The sequence below is a fragment of the Amblyomma americanum genome, chromosome 5 (genome assembly GCF_052857255.1).
Source record: "Amblyomma americanum isolate KBUSLIRL-KWMA chromosome 5, ASM5285725v1, whole genome shotgun sequence".
Classification (NCBI taxonomy): domain Eukaryota; kingdom Metazoa; phylum Arthropoda; class Arachnida; order Ixodida; family Ixodidae; genus Amblyomma; species Amblyomma americanum.
Genome location: NC_135501.1, coordinates 153602887 through 153619849, shown reverse-complemented (window position 1 = coordinate 153619849; position 16963 = coordinate 153602887). Strand labels below are relative to the sequence as shown.

Sequence of the window (16963 nt, the reverse complement as noted above, 5' to 3'; positions counted from 1 at the left end):
TGCAAGTTTTTCATTGCCACGGATTGCTTATATGTCGGCACGTGTTGATTGTTTACCCTTTTAAAGACAAGGATGCCTCCTGTTTTTCACCTACCTTCGATCCGGATTTTTTCATCTAGAGCTCTCAAATTCGGGCACAAATGTAACGCCAACCAAAACTGACAGGCCAATTCCAAGATGCATTCCTTCGTTCAAAAATGCACGCTTCTCTCGTGTGCCCTTAAATTCAGTTGCGACTTCAGAGGAATCTTGAGCAGATGACAGCACTCAACATCCCATCCCATCTCAACATGCCATCGTTTATTGGAAAATTTGCGTTCAGTTTTTCACCTTTCTGCTTGCATGCTTACCTGAAAATTAAGCCGCACACATCAACTAGTCCGAATTAGTTGATAAGATTGAGCTTTTGTGTGGCCCCATGCGTGCCGGTGTTTCTCATGGACGCGGCGTTCCGTGACCTCGTGCAGTGTTTTCCCAGCAAGGATCTCTTTGACAAAGCGTCGTCTGTCTTCTGGGAGCAAAAGTCGGTGTCGTTAAAGACACCTGGAATATATCTTCACCTTGTTTGAATGATCCTGCTGAAAATATTCACGGATCATGTAGTACAAGCTTAGGAGAATTTTTCTAGCGCCAAAAAATGCCAGACGACTAACATAGCAGGGCACCGTTAATGAGATGGGCACGAGGTGAACGCTAAACCACTAAAATAATTTTTGTTAGGAAATAGAAGCCCTGTTTCTCCTCGAGAACCCCTCTGGGGAAACCTTAAACCACAAGCCAACCCTAAATGTTATGCTTTCCACCACTAGACAAGAATAGTATGCACCATTCGACTATATATACAATTCGGGCAAGAGGCAAAGAAGTTAGCCTTCAATAAGTGCTGAATTTTAGTGCGGAAGAACCCATACCCTCAGCAAAACGGACATGCATCTAGTCGCCGTACGTACGATCTTGGGTCATTGCCAAGCAACCAGAGCTTACCCGGGTAAGCTCGGGTAGTAATTCGGGTAAGCTCGAGTAACTCAAGACGAGCGTTGGGCCAGCTGCGTGGGCGATTGCTCAGGAAAGGAAACGTGGAACGTAAAGTCCGAACCGGTGGCTGTGATAGAAACAGCCACCTGCATCTTAACTTCTGTGCCATTGCGCTGTTAGTATTGTGAGGACTCGTCGCCGTCTATAAATGTTAAGTAGAGAATGACCAATCCTGCATATTGAAGGAAGTATATGGACATTAATCCGCTAAAGGTGTCACTTCACACCCTTAATTAGGGCGTAGCTGAAGTACCTCCTCCAATTGAAGCATGGACGCCTGCTTTCGCACGTCTACTCAGTTTAACTGCGTTAAACCTCTACCACTTTTCGAGTTAATTACTTCTTTAACCAATATTCCGGTTAGTCCATGTAACGTTACATCAATTTCCTAACCATCGTTAGGGATAAATGAATTGAAAAATACAACAAAAAGTTTGGTCGTTAAGAAAGATTTTTTTTGTTGTGTTTTGTACCTGGCCTTATGGCAAAAACGGATGTTTTACAGTGCACGTCGTCGTAAGAGCGTCAGTTCTCTCTCAATACCAGGCGAATTCGGAATAGTCCGGAAAAATTGGCAAGAACGACAAGACGACGCAATAGCGGTTCGTATTTTTCAAAGCGCCGCTTCTCTCGCATTTTGACGCCATAGCGTGAAACGGCCCGTTACCCACAAAATCCCCCATTTGTGTTGTCGGCGTTTTGAGCAACAAATTAGATGGCGTAGGGCGGCTCCAGTGACCACCCGCCGGAGATGCATCTTAGATGGGCCATATAAGCCACGTCATCACAGTGTGTCCACTGCGACAGGTGTCTGTTAAATTAATGAATGATCTCGAGAGGTTGCTCATGAAGAGCAACTTGCATCTAACGATCCCCACCGGTGGCAGCGTCTGCCATCGCTGGGCAGTGGTGCATCTCTTAGCCGCTGCACCACTGCAGAAGGAGTGGTGTGAGGACTTCCAGGGACCTATGAATGTAATGTTGGGAATGACAAATTCCATGAACCCTATCAGGTCTTAACCTTAAGGCGCAGTTTAAGTGTCCCCTCGACTTCTTTTTTTTTCAATAGGAAAGCATGTCACTTCTGAATGAGCGTTCTTGAAGAGAACGTACTAAGAAAGCCCAAAACTAATTTAAGGAATGCCGAAAATAAAATTGTATTTCTGCGAGTGAAATGCTACGAATAACTTAGGGGTTACTTTTGCCAGTCAAGAAAATGGCGTCATGCTGAAAGTCGTTCGGGTTCGTGCCTTGCAGGTAGGTGTTTCCTCCCTTAATACTGTCTAATATTTAAGAGTAAAAGTGAGCTCGACGGTAGGCATTCTAACCTACAATCATAGACTAACGCCATTCCTTCGATAGCCACCGCGGTGGCTTAGTGGTTATGGCGCTCGGCTGCCGGCCTGAAAGATGCGGGTTCGATCCCGGCCGCGGCGGTCGAATTTCGATAGAGGCGAAGTTCTAGAGGCCCGTGTGCGGTGTGATGTCAGTGAACGTTAAAGAACCTCAGGTGGTCGAAATTTCCGGAGCCCTTCACTACGGTGTCCCGTATAGCCTGTGTCGCTTTGGGACGTTAAACCCCCATAAACCATTCCTTCAATAGAGTCTGAAGCTTTCGATTTTTAAGTTTTGAAAATTTGGCAGTCTTTTTTCAGGATTTTATTCAAAACACAATTTTTGGTGTTTTATACGTGATCGGTATTTTCTGCGCATCACCTGCAGTTTTATTGCGGATCAGTTGCGGATATAACGAGGCACTCCTGTGCACTCAAAACTCATTATTTATGTTGGCTTTTTTTCAAGCCTGAGCATTCTAACTACCTGTAGGGAATGCAGGACCGGTCACTAATTACCAGAAGGGCGCCTACAGAGGGTCTAAATTGCGGAAAGTGATGCTATCGCAACTGAAAATAAGTAACGCAAGTTGAAGTATTGAACCGTTAAACAAAAACACCAGTAAATGTTCATTTGTAAAAGATGTGTTGCCGTATGTTGTTCTTCGGATGCTGCTCTAGACTCAGCAAGAGGTCGGGGCATCACGTGGTCTGCCCATTCACGAGGGCCATTGAACTGCCGCTTAACCGTCGCAACAGTAAGAACATGACTCTTCTTCGTCCGGCTTATGCATGTTTTTTGTCCGTGCAGTGAAAAAGCTGCCTGACCGATTAATGCGTCAAAGCGAGTGACGGCAGTCAATGGCGCCACGCTAGCACACATTTGCCGACGAGGTGAAGCATCGCAGCCTGCATAGCGCTGTGAAGTAGAGGAGCAATCCCTCAAAACGCACACCAGCGCCACTTAATCCATAAGTGCTCGGTTTCATCACGACCCTGCATTTCGAACTTACGTCTTTCTTTTGACTGAGTGTAACACTTGCAAGAAAGTCACCTAGATATTGCGTTCATCTTGAGTGTACTGACCATTTTAAGTTAAAATTGAATTTCCAAAATTGAATCCGGACTACTTTTTCTAGATATTTTCGCTGTAAACCGAAAACTCCAACCACTACTTTCGTAAGAGCCGGAACAAAAATAGCGGAAAAGGTCAAATACGCAAGTTTTCTCTTTTGTTGCTACCCAGCGGCGCAGCTTACTTGATGCAGAGCAGGCGGGAGCAGTATAAAATGCGCCACTATAAGCAATGACATATGTTTTCTCAGTTGGCAAATCTCGCATAATGTGATGAAAAAGGGAAATATATCTTTACTTCCGTCGACTGTGCTAAGAAGCCTCCCGCCCCTTCCCCTTAAAAAATTAATAGTGATTCCGCTGTATTCGGTAGGAAACCTGATTTTTTGTCAGAGATGACTGCGTTTATGCTCACTCTACTTGTGTTATTTTTTATAATTCTAATGCAAATGGCTTAGTTTGCATCAAGCAGACAAAGAGATGCAGTACTTTACTTTTCCTTTAGCGCTCACTGACCCATGCAAACCTTGCCTAAACGATAGACAGATTATCCTGTAACAAAAAAAAAGCGAGCTCGAAACATGAAGCATAATGCCAACAGCAAGCATCTGCGAAGTAAGACATAGTTCGAAGGAGTAAGATGGAGAGCTGGGCTAGTTGATAACTATTGATTTCATGTTGAAGAACGCCAAAGGAAGAAAAGCAGAGGGAACAGCTCGGCAATAAGTACCTTCTTCTGTTCCTGTCTTTAGTCCATTTGCGCGGTTGCACCCAAACTAACATTGTTCGAACATTACTTTACTGAAAGCTTCTTCAGCATGTTGTCATAAGAGATAAATTTATTTGTGCTGCGAAGCAGCAGTTATATTTCTACTCCACGAATCGTTATATACACAGAAGCCAGAATTTTTTCAGTTACATTGTTTCCAGAGTAAGCCGCGTTGTTTTCTCTGTTGGTGAGCTCTCTCGATTCTAAAGCCCCCTCTCTTACATCCTTCTCTTATTTTCACTTTCTTTTCTGAGAAGGCCGTTTCCGTTCATGATCACGGGCTTCGTTACGTTTTCCTCTGAGAAGTCACACACATAACGAAAAAGGTTCACATCCTACAACAGAAAACGAAGCCGAAAAAAGAAATATAAGATACAGCGACTGGGGATATGAGCTGACCCCACAATGTCCTTCATACGACGCTTTCTTGAAATGTGGTCGCTACTCGCAATGCTCCATGTAGCAAACATCGCGAGCCGTTCGTAGAGCGATTGCTAGCTTAAGTGAGAAAAACCAAGGAACTATTCACATGAAGAACGCATCACATGTCGCAATTAAACAACTCTGAACTACATCATGTAATGAAGGGTATCGTTTGTTTGCTTTTGGTTGTTATTGTTGCAGCGCTCTAGTATATATTCGCGCGAAAGCAAGAGCGGCTTGCAGGAACTGTCAAGCAGGCAGCGCACGTGAGTCACGTTCTGCAACTTTCTTCGCTGCCAACTGGCAACGCCAGGCGTGTAGCGCGTCGCCATCTGTTCGAGCCTGAGAGCTGCCGCCTGCGCCATCTGAGCCCCAGCTGGCGCGGCGTTCGCAGCGTTTTTGAAATAGCCCTGTCACGCACAGTTTGTCACTAAGAGAGGCATCAACAGCACTGAAGCAGCCAGTCTTCCTATTCGGGATGACGTTTATGAATTCTTTGTAATGCCGCCACAGCCTGTGAAGACGTGTTTCTAGTGTACAACGTTCCACATGCAGAAAATATAAAACTATATTAAATTGCCAGAATGCGCAAGCTGTATACATACGTAGAGCGCTGGCTTCTTAGAGCAAGGTGCTCAAACCGCAGCGCACAAAAAAATTATTTCTTACGTTCGTAGCACGTAACACATGGCTTCTTACAGCTAGGTGCTCAAACCACGGCGCACAAAAAAAATCATTTCTTACGTTTGTAGCAGCACCACCGCGGTGACTCAGTGGTTAGGGCACTCGGCTACTGATCCGGAGTTCGCGGGTTCGAACCCGACCGCGGTGATTGCGGTTTCATGGAGGCAAACCGCAAAGGCGCCCGTGTGCTGGTGATGTCAGAGCAAGTTAAAGATACCCAGGTGGTCGAAATTATTACGAACCCCTCCACTACGGCACTTCTTTTTTCCTTTCTTCTCTCAGTCCCTCCTTTATCCCTTCCCTTACGGCGCGGTTCAGGTGTCCAACGATATATGAGACAGATACTGCACCATTTCCTTTCTCCAAAATTCAATTATAATTATATATACGTTTGTAGCAATATAACGCTGTGGAAATGAAGCGTGTTTGAATGTTTATTTGGCAGGAAGGTAGACTTCCACGGGAGTGCCAGAGCTAATATTCAGTTAGAACGAAGCCCCTTAGACCTTGACGTAACGAAGCTCCTATTTGCAGTACAGCTTGGGTTCATGCCGCTGGCCGATTATCTCAGTTTAGAGGAAAAATTGGCGTAGTTATCACTTTCGAAGCCATGTGCCACCAGTGGCGTTTTTCTATAATTGTCATCAACATATGCCTCGGAATGAAGGTTTCGCATGAGGAGTAGCATACAGGGCTGTGGCAATGCACACAGCGCTGTGTTAGAGACCAATTTTCCGGCAGAAGTATGGAAAATTGGATAGCAGCAGTTGCACAGAGGATTCACTAAAAAATTCAAGAACAAGTACTCACAGGCCTCTTACGCAGTTTTGCATTAACTTCCGCAAAATTCTAAGAAGTTACCCTTCCCGAGGGAAAGCGTGGACCCACATGCAGCCGGCAGTGCAGTACAAGCCACGCCTGAAAGAAGCTTACGCCAAGGTATATTTGCTTCAGGAAATTGCGGAATATAAGCGGCATTTTCTTTCCTTCGCTCTGCACAGCATTAGAGAAGCGTTCTCGTCGTCTTGGGCGAGCGGTCGTGGTTGTCTCTCGACAATCATGTTTCCCATGAGCTGCTAGAAGCAAAAGTTCTCTTTCGATTCAAGTCACTTACCCTATTTTGCGCACCATTATCATTGCTTTATATGTAGTTCACTACTGAGCCTGAGTATCTCGGTTTAAAACCCACCACGGCGGCCGAGTTTCGACGGACATGAAACGCAAATGGCGCCCGTATACTGTGCGATGTCAGTGCACGTTAAAGATCTCCCGTTGGCCGAAATTAATCAGGCACCTCTTTCTCTCCTTATTCTTTCACTCCCCCCCCCCTTTTTTTTTTGTTCTCTCAAGGCGTGGTTGAGGCGTCCACCAAAAGGTGAGACAGTTACCACGGCATTCACTTATCTCAAAAACCATTAATTTTTTACTTGCAGTTTACAAACCAATTGTTGAATAATGTTACATGAGGTTTAGCCTTACACTGTAGACGTTGCAGTTGTTGGTGACCACTTGTGGGTCTTGTAACGTTACAGTGCCGCGAAATCTTGCATCCTATAGACAATTTACACAAATATTTAAACTACCTATCATTCGAATCTACCGATCATTCGAGTCTAATTCCAGTCTAATAACTTCAGTGCCGTTACAGTAATAATGAGTAGACGTTATGCAAATATTCAAGGCTCGTAAAGGTCTGCACTCATGATTCAGAATGAGTGCCCATTTTACTTCAACAGATTTTCGTATTCAACGCAGTCAACTACAAAAGAGAAACAAAAGAGTGCCATATTTTATAATACTGGCTTCGGAAAATAGAGGAGCGGTCGCGCCCTCATAGAAATAATTGCGCTTTGCTATTTCCGTGCGGACGTAGGGTAGCTTCTTTCACTGTGTTAGTCCTACTGTCTTTTTATCGCTTCTGCTGACACAACAGTTTACAGAAAAAAACATTGATACCCTGTAGACATTTTGCCCTGTACGAACAATCGAAGGTACTTTTTCTCTGTCCCCTTCCCCATTAAGAGGAGATAACGTCACGTCTGAAGCAGTATAACCGGTTTTTTGATGACCGCTGTCAGTGCCACCTCGAGCTGAATATTAATGGCAGTTAGTCACACTGACAAGATTTCGCCTCAGTGTATGGCCTAGTCATGGACGCAAAATACATGACCAAACGGTTCTCGGTTCTTGGTTTTCTAAAATTGTGATTTCCGCAGAGCGTTTTGTGCTATTTTATTTCACAGAAATCCGCTTAGCTTTGCCGCTTCGCCGGCTCGCATACTAGCAATGAATGAACGCGACACATCTAGGAGCAAATTATTAAAATATGTGTAAATTGGCATTGAAGAATGAGCGCAGCGAGAGTCGAAGTATTGCAACCACAGGATCGGGTAAGCGAGGCTTTGTTTCCGTAACAGTGAGGCGCTGGTTAGCTTCGCTCGACTGCGTTCAGCCAAGCAGCAGTGGCGATTGCTGCTGCTGTCCCCACCTGAAGCCAACGGGGCACCCCTTGATCACGATCTGTCCAAAGAGAACAAACAGTAAGTCGTGCAATAAGACGTGTAGCTGTTCACTTGGTAGGCAAAGGAAAATGGATGCTCTGGTTCAAAATTTGGAATAAAGTAAGGCACAACAGTGCCTAACAGGGCATAGAGGGGGTGAACTGGAGCTAAAACAAAAGGCCAGCTTGGGATAAAATAAATGCCGCAAGCAAACAACGAATTCCTTTGAACATTGTATTCATCTGTGTAGCCTATGAACAGCAAACGGTATTTCAGCGTCCTTGGCCGTGAAGTGCTCTGCACGCGTTTATAAACATGTCGGTGCGAGCACATGACAAACCAGGACGTCTGGTCATTAAGCTTCAAAGCTGCTCTTATTAATTTGATTCTTAACAATCAACTTTTGATAATTGTTTCTCGGGCATAACGCAAACCAAAGATGTTATTTGGAAACGCCCAAAGAAAGCGGTTGGTTTCTAAATACACGGACCATATTTGATATAAAGTTTTATAATCTTTACAACTTGTAAAGCGCTTTGCAAATGTTTAAAAATGGCAATCACCTATTATTTCCAAAACTTCAGATGTCTTCACAACATTAAAAAATACTTGTGATTACTACTGCCTAAAGATCTGCGTAAAAATATAGTAGTACGTGCTACCAAGCCCAATATTTTGTCAATTTGCAATGTGTTCGCTAGTTGGCTTAACAAGCACCCCACTCGAACCATTAAGGATGCTAAATCCACATGAAGAAAATAAATCGCTGCTATACGCAGCACGCCGTCAGAAACAGCTGCATCTTCGCTTTGTTCGCCACCGTGCACAAAGCTCTTTGCCGTTTCAAGCAGTGACAGAGCTCGTAGTCTTTTTTTTCCGAATTCATCCATCTTTGCCATGAACCATCTTGTTCGGTTGCGATGAAGATATCTTGAGTTCATTTGTACCAAAAAAGATTGCGAACGATCAGACAGCTGACGCCACGATTCTCTGAAAGCAGTTGAAGTTGCCCTCGTTGATTACTTTAATGCTTTTGCACTGATTATTGCTTTCACTACAAACCGTGGCTTCTCACACGAGACAAAAATTTTCTAGATGGGGAAGGTGAACATAAGAGGGTCGAAAGTGTCATTAACTGACATTAACTAGTAACTCGCAGTAACTGGAAAATGGCGGTAGTGAAAGAGGTGGGGTGCGGATTGGAGGTGGCGCATCAGGAGGCCAGCTGGTTTTCCAGTTCTTCTTTGAATGCGATTTCATCAACGTTTTTTCAACCCTCTACTGCGTTGAGTTCCAGTCTGTAGAGGCCTTTTCAGGAGTGCAGGTAGATGGGTTGATAGAGAGAGGCATTTCTTTAGAGTAAGTTTCTTGGTGGGCAATGCTTCTGGATAGTGAAGGTGGGCGAGGGTGAGGTGGGATTGTGTATTGAGGGTGGCGGCGAGTGAGGTCTTTCAGTAGGAAACCTGGCTTCGCCATTGCGCCTTTTAAATACGACTTCATCCTCGGTTCTTGGGCTGCTGTTTGAGCTTCTTGTAGGTGTAGGCCTTGCAGAGGCTGTATGTAGGTAGCTGGTAGTGGGTGACACTACTGATAGGTAGAGCTGGGCAGATGGGTGGTGGATGGTGCTTCTGCAGGGTGCCGGAGGGCAGGGGTGGATGGGACGGTGGATCAAGAGTGGAGGTCAGTGGAACGCCTCTTATCTAACCGGGTGCGACAGGTATCTGGCTGGTGGTTGGTATTTCTGAAGAGTGAAGGTGGAGGGTGGAGGCACCTCACTTGAGCCGGAAGCTTCACTTCAAAAAACATCAGATTTCCGTGCAAGAGGAGGGTGGAGTGGAAGTGGTAAGTAGCACTGCTTTTTGAGCGAAATAGAAATATTTCAGCACATTGGGTGCACATGGCAATGCGCTAAGTGCTGCGTAGTTTCTTGAAGTGTTCCTTGATCATAAATTCATCAGCCGCAGTTCCTGGAGCCCGGGTACCGGTATGTTCAGCTTTGCTGGTCGTGGTATCTTTAACTTCAACCACGCACACGCACAGACATATTTAGGTTTTAGGTCATATTAGAATTCGAGATCATTCAGTGAAGATTAGGAGAAATACAAATATGGGCAAGATTGGAAATTTGAACCTGGAGAGTAATTCACACATCCATCACGTAATGGTAACTTGGCAACACTCAAATGGTTCTCGTTTGAATAATGTGGATCAAAAAATTATTCTTACCATTATTGGTCTTGGTTTACCAAGTCTCCACTTTCTCCCAGCCTTTATTCCAGGAATGCCTCCATTATGCTGAAGTCGTGAAATATTAGAGAATGACTCGGTCAAAAAAATAATTTTTAGAAACTGAATACAAGTTTTAAAGTCACAGTACATCAGCAACAGCTATCTTCCTCATATTTATATCACGAAAAACTGAATGAAAAAAAACAGAAATTTGACAACTTTTCTCCTAAGGTCACTCCACCATTTTTATTCTTGATTTAAAAAAACTCTCAACACTCGGGATAGTGTCCTTACAGAGAGGATGGCAAAGAAATAAACCTTAAAAGAAAACTTAACTAATCAGAAACGCTGAATATATCAGCATAAAACGGTACATTCACACAGATGATCATCCGTAGTTCGTTCTAATTCAAGCAGACCGCCATTTTCCACAACACACATTGGCCCTATATCCCACATTCCTGTTTGCTAGCCGAAAGTAAAAAAGGAAGGGTTATTATCTTTGGCGATTTCTTTGCGCCTCCGACAGACAGAACGCTATACATAACATCTGCATCTCACCGGCCAGGGGCAGGGGTTTCGCGCTAATATTATTTGTCCTGAGTTCATATTGACACCGTTCATCCATGAAGTTGGAAGCCAAGCCAGGAATATCAGTACATGAAGCGCTATAAAAATTCTAGAAAATAGAATAACCAAGAAATACAACTGCATTAAGAATGAATTAAAGTTAATCAATTAGCCTCAGTTATAGGTTATTAAAGACGTTCAGTAACGTTAGTTCGGTTAAGTAGCCGTAGTTGTTGTTTACCACACTATTGCCAATGGTTATTCTGCCACTTTTCATCCTCCTGGCTGTATAACCCACGTGAAAAAAACTGTTCTAGTAGGCTACAAATAGCTTGTTCTAAAATATTGATAAATCTCGGTTTCACGCTTTCATAACTGCTTCTTTACTGGCACTTATATAGCATTCATAAGTACTCACATATTCCTGAAAAACTATCTCACTAGGCCGCATTCGATGCTTTTTTAGCTTTTCTGCGTTTGGACAATACGAAAACAAGCAGAGATGTTTTATTATTGTCTTTTAATCTTCTTGCTTTAAACAGTGAATATTTCTAAGCTGAAGGGGCTAATAGGCATCTTTGTACAAAGAAACGTTCGTGCAAAAAGCCGCTTGTTTTGTCTACACAAAATAGTCACTGCTGGTTACTACACGAAATGACACTAAGGTCGAATTTTTTTACTTATCGACATTGGATTCAACCTGCGACACGTCCCCTTTGAAACCAACCATGTAGCTACCGTTCAAAACGAAACACGAGCTAGCAATCAAGTGCATCTACAGAAGTCTCTTACCATCGGTGTCTGCTGCTGGCCGAAACCCCAGCCTCCTATTCCCTTTACGGCAGCCATGTCATTTTCCATTCCAGTATTGTAGCCGGAATTATAGGCGTTGCCACCATTCTAGTAGAACAGAATCCGGAAATTTATTCGCACTTTCGCACACTCAAATGACGAAAAACAATGCATTGTCCTATCTTATCTATTACCTGTACTAAAGCTATAACTTTTATTCACAAGAGGCAATGACAATCATGGTTTTTCACAGGTACAGATATCTTGTGGCATTATCCCTGGCAGCTATACATCAGTACGGCTCATGATATTTTTACTCTAATATCATGATCAATACTCAAGAATAACCTTGCTAACAGTAGCTGTAACCAAGAAGCAAGTCATCCGAGATGTTTCTTTCTGATGAGTGGGAGCAAAAAACTTTCCAACCATTGCCCAATATTCCTAGCAACCTGTCCGGGGAAGATACAGCAGAAGTATCTTACGTGAAAAAGCGAAGGCTTTCTTTAAACGGATTCTTTGTCCTACATTATGTTGCATGGTTTCCTCATGAACTCTGCGAAGCTCTGCTATCATTGTTCTTGTAAGAGCTTCATAATATATTTCTCAGCATTCCTATAGTTTCCAGAGTTTTTGTTTAGTTCATTTAAGTAATCAAAAAGTATGCCACAAGTAACGGGGAATGGAATTCAGTCAGAGTATTTTCGTTTTCTTTTTTTTTGTAACAAGTCGGTTGCAGCTTATGAACACTCACTATTCGTTCTCTGTTCGTATGTCCAGGAGTGCCACACAGCTTTTTTTCTTGGGGTCCTGTTTCTGCTCATTAACATTCAGGGCTTGCCCGCTGGTATTTCGTGTAACGCCGGCTTATTAAATGACTTTTTAGTTTACAGTAATACGAAATACTCGTAAGCTCATATCTTATTCTGACGCACCGTCAACGCTATAGCTGAGCGTAGAGATGCCCACCCCAAAACAATCCTTGGTGGGTGGGGCAAGTCATGAGTCCGCTTCTCCACGTCCCCTTCAAGCGGCCCCAAGCTCTACGGAGACTTTTCTCCTCCAAGAAAAGAAAACCTCCGGCGCGCCATTTTAGCGCTTCTCCCACCGGTCATTCAAGAAGTCCTGCCTCGAAGGTTACGCCTCCGTGTCGCCCTCAACCCAACGGTAACCCGGTCGTATCCAGTTTTGTATTATGCCCCTTTAAGTGAGCCCTGCCTCTTCTGTCCCGCTCCTGTCTACAGGACGGACACTAAATACTTGCTTTTGGCCGGCCGCTCTTTGCGTGCTATCCGGCAGAAACACCTGCTGTGGTGCGGACCACACCCAGGTCGTTCAACAGGTGCACAAGAATGGATTTTTGGCCAGCGTCACCGGACGTTACTCCACTTCCTTCGAGAGTATAGTTTATATCTACATTAGTAAATAACTTTATGCTAGCAGGTCAACTGTCACAATAAAAAAATAAAATAACTTATCGCCTTGGCATCTTCCGCAATTGTCCAGTTTCTGCCGTTTAACTCGGTTTATAAATCTCCCTACCAATTTCTTCGACTGTTTTGTTTTATGAGCAGTCATTGCTTATTAGCTAATTAAGTGCTGGCTGCATGCTGAGATACTTGCGTCGCAACTTCTCTCATTCGCGTCTCCCCCTAATGTACGCTTTCACCAGACTAATCTTAAGTAAGCCGCATAGCACTCTGTTCTCTGCAGTAATAACTGAATTAAGCCTCTTGACCTAACTCAAAATAACCTTTTTTCATTCCATGCTGAAGTGTCATGTAGGAACTAGGTGTATTACTAAAGATGCCACTGGTGCACAACGTAGCCTTCACATGCATGTGTCAAGGGTGCCTACGTCGATTCAGTAGCTTTGCCATCATGGGTTGTTACAGTTTCAAACGAATGCTGTTGACAACCTTCAATGTTGACACATAGTGGTGACTGCAGTCCGGCGAGGAGGAAGACAGCGAGAATGGCTTCCGAACGAAACTCTTTATTTAAGCTGACTTGCTCCCGCAAAAAAAGACTGAATCACTCTGCGGCGGCGTAGCAACAAGCCTGCTCGGTAGCCGTCGAAGAGAATGCTCGCCGCTCTCGGCCGTGCACAATTTAATGCTTACAACGAACTTCCGAGATACTGCGTACAAAATAACCGCGGCATTCCGGAACAATGCCGAATCACTTCAGCCTGGCTGCGATCCTTCGAGATTAATCTGGTCGCCTCTTGCATCACAAATAAAGTGATAAATCCGCGTGCCAACGGCGTTAAATACGATCAAATAAGCATTAAAAAGCTTCGCAGCAATATGTTGCTATCCCTCCGACGTTGTGGAGAGATGTAAATTCGCAAGAATATTGTTGCATACCTATTTTGTATTTATCTGAAGTTGTAAGACCCGCCGCGGTGGCTCAGTGGTTACGGCGCTCGGATACTATTCCGGAGTACCCGGGTTCGAAACCGGCCGCGGCGGCCGTGTTTCGTTAGAGGCGAAACGCTAAGCCGCCCGTGTACTGTGCGATGTCAGTGCACCTTAAAGATCCCCAGGTGGTCGAAATTATTCCGGAGCCCTCCACTACGGCACCTTTTTCTTCCTTTCTTCTTTCACTCCCTCCTTCATCCCTTCCCTTACGGCGCGGTTTACATTTCCATTGACATATGAGACAGATACTGCGCCATTTCCTTTCCCCCAAAACCAATTATTATTATCACTGAAGTTGTAACATGCATAATAGACGCAGCAAAACCGATGTGTTTCCTAGCATAGACGCTTGTTCTAAGGCAATGCTCCAGTGGCTACTTATAATACTTTTAATCCAGTAAAATGCGAACTGGAGAGTACGAGAAGCAAACGTTTCAATCCTGCTTCTTACAACTGTGTTCCGTGTTTCGAGACCAAGATCTTCTCACGAATGCAGAAAAGCCCTAATTCTAGGTCACAGTATATTATCATCGCACAAGTCGTTCTCGCTAAGCATCGTGTACAGGACATGGTGTATTATGAAACATCACTTACCATGGGCCGCGATTGACGCATGTAACCCGGTCTTTTCGATGCATGTAAGAGCGGAATGCCGCCGTCTACGGCGCTACGATACGGCGAAGAGTGTGTAAACCCACTACCCTAGAAAGGTAGAGCATGCAGGGGAACATTCAGTACATGTTTCATTCCAAGATGCTGGCATAGTTAGGTGCCAACTTCAAACGAAATATCCTAAAGGAGGGGAATCTCAACGTAAATCTCAATCTGTACGTCTTTTCTCTATCGCTGTGTACGCTCTCTACATGCTTGGCAAAGCATTATTCCATCTTTTTTTTTACTAGCTTGTAACAAGCCCTCTATGTTCCCGAGCTAAGAGCATCCAACAGCGACAAGCAACCTCGCAAAGACACTGGCTTCCTTGACCCTCGGCCAGCAGGTCGATCGCTGTTTGCTAGTGATTCATCCTTGTATTCTCTTCCAATTTTGTTTTCCTTCAGCACGTCAATCAAGCCAATAAAGCTTCTCCTTTTGCACTATGCCACTCTAAGCCACCATTTCTCAGGTATCAGACTAAAGTCATTATTAAAACAGATGCTTTGCATGAACTTCCTTGAAAGGCATCTCGTTACGACGCAGTATCAACTCTTTTTCAGAGTATGGAACCTGTTCTCACCTGAACACCATTTGTTGCGTGTCAACATCCGTGATTATAACATATCTGTCATTTTACTTCACTTGTATATCTATACCCACAAGTTCTTCCTTCATTTCAGTTTTCTTGGCTAAACCATTACTGTTTTTTTATTGTAATAACACATTACCAAAAGCAGCGCTAGCTGCAAGCTGAGATGCCGTCTGCGTCAATCATATGCAGCCCAAAGGGTTTCCTCCTAAGCCGCGTAGTGGAGCTATCTAGTACACATTGCAAACCAAACGCTTGAGAGGGAAGAGGATGGGAGACCCTAGCGCCTTGGAGAGATTATGGTAAAAGAGGGGGCAATACGACCCAAGCTGCTGGGCTCAAAAGCAACCCCCTCAGTCTGTATCTTTTTGAGAAAGCATGTACTTGCACCGACACTCTACTCGCCGTTGATGCCTAAAAGCACTGCTGTTTAAGCCTGAATCAGCCACAGTGATTTTCGGATCTGTTATGTCGAGAGGCCCAATTAGGCCTCTTTACCTAGCTGAAAACACTTCGTTTCATGCTGAATACTAATATTCTTGGACTAAGGGTACTATATAAGTGTCACTGCTGGACAAGGAAGCCATGACAAGTATATACTGGCAATGACTTCCTAGCACCGGTAGCGTTACCATCACTGATTCCTTGAATTTCGAACATGCGCTTTTGACAACCTTTAACGCCATTATGCGTCCGCAGTCCTGGCAACGTGTAAATACATAAAACTATTGTTGAATCATAGTTCTGTGCCTCTAAAAAACTCTCAGAGCGCAAATCGCCTCAGAACGCCCTTCGTACACTTTGAATCGCGCTATTTTTGGGCCAACCGAATTATTCATGGTTGCTATTTTTTACTGCAAACTTATATAGTTGTCCTTTTCACACTTTCTGCACTCAGGGCGCTTGAATGTATGATCTCTGAACAGCATTACCATGTCCTTAATTATGTAACCTCTTTAAATAATGGCTGCTGTGGCTTTGGTTATCAACTCGAGAGCTTTTGTGGTGTTTGCAAGGACACAAAATACCGCTCCACATACGCGCGCAGTGTTTTCTAAGATCGACGCTGCAGTGGTGTTCTGTTGGGATCTCGAACGGGCAAATTTTAGGATCATAGGTTAGAAACTCGAGAACTTAGAGCAGCACCCTTGCAAAATCACCAACTTAAAACTGCTTTCATTGTTGCGAGATTAGGTCCTTTCACTGCCTCACACATGTGAGCACCATTTCTAGGTGCGAATATGTTGTCTTCTAAAAAGTCATTTACACTAAACATCGTGCACAGTAAATGAGCTATTATCAAACTTCTCTTACCATGGGACGCGCTTGACCCCAATGACCCGGACTTTTCATTGCATATAATAGCGGGCTGCCGCTGCCTTCTGCGCTGCGTGACGCCATAGTGACTCCGCTTTCACTGCCCTAGAAAGGTAAAGCATGCACTGGAATATTTAGCACATGTTTATTGCAAGACGCCCTTGTACTTTAATGCTCGAGTTAACGAAAAAAAAAGAATCCGAATACAATGAAGACAACTCGTACGTCTCTAAGTTTTTCCGTTGGCGCGCAGTATGCTCTCTGCCTGCACGAGCAAGTATTAATCATTTCTTGAGTCTCCACTGAAACCTGCCCAACGGTCTTGGAACAAGCTTTCCATGGCTGCGAGCAAAGAACTACCCGCAGAAGCAAGCGTAAGTTGTAACCACACCTCGAACTAAAGTGCGACTTGCTGGCTTCGCACTAAGCTAACCACTGGATTGCACTTTCTCCTTCTGTTTCGTTCTTGTGTTCTTTTTTGGATCCTTCTTCAGCACTTTAAGCATGCTATTCGGTCTTCTGCTTTAGCACTATCCTCATGCCAACATGATGCCACTGTGCACGCATGT

General features: G+C 44.2%; 1 protein-coding gene across 1 annotated transcript; it reads right to left on the bottom strand.

The window, feature by feature from the left end:
* Positions 1–7535: 7535 nt before the first annotated feature.
* LOC144135175 (uncharacterized) lies at positions 7536–16494 on the bottom strand. Its single transcript, XM_077667914.1, has 5 exons — positions 16392–16494; positions 14429–14536; positions 11412–11519; positions 10047–10115; positions 7536–7839 (listed from the first exon to the last, which is right to left on the bottom strand). Exons 1-5 carry the CDS (start codon positions 16476–16478, stop codon positions 7768–7770), a joined length of 444 nt encoding a protein of 147 aa, XP_077524040.1. The 5' UTR covers positions 16479–16494; the 3' UTR covers positions 7536–7767.
* Positions 16495–16963: the final 469 nt, after the last annotated feature.

Coding starts and splice junctions, on each gene's coding strand:
- LOC144135175 (XM_077667914.1), bottom strand. CDS start 16,478: ATGGCGTCACGCAGCGCAGAAGGCAGCGGCAGCCCGCTATTATATGCA. Junction 11,520..14,428: donor TGCGTCAATCGCGGCCCATG/GTAAGTGATGTT, acceptor CTGTTCTACTAG/AATGGTGGCAACGCCTATAA. Junction 10,116..11,411: donor GCCAGCAGCAGACACCGATG/GTAAGAGACTTC, acceptor TCACGACTTCAG/CATAATGGAGGCATTCCTGG.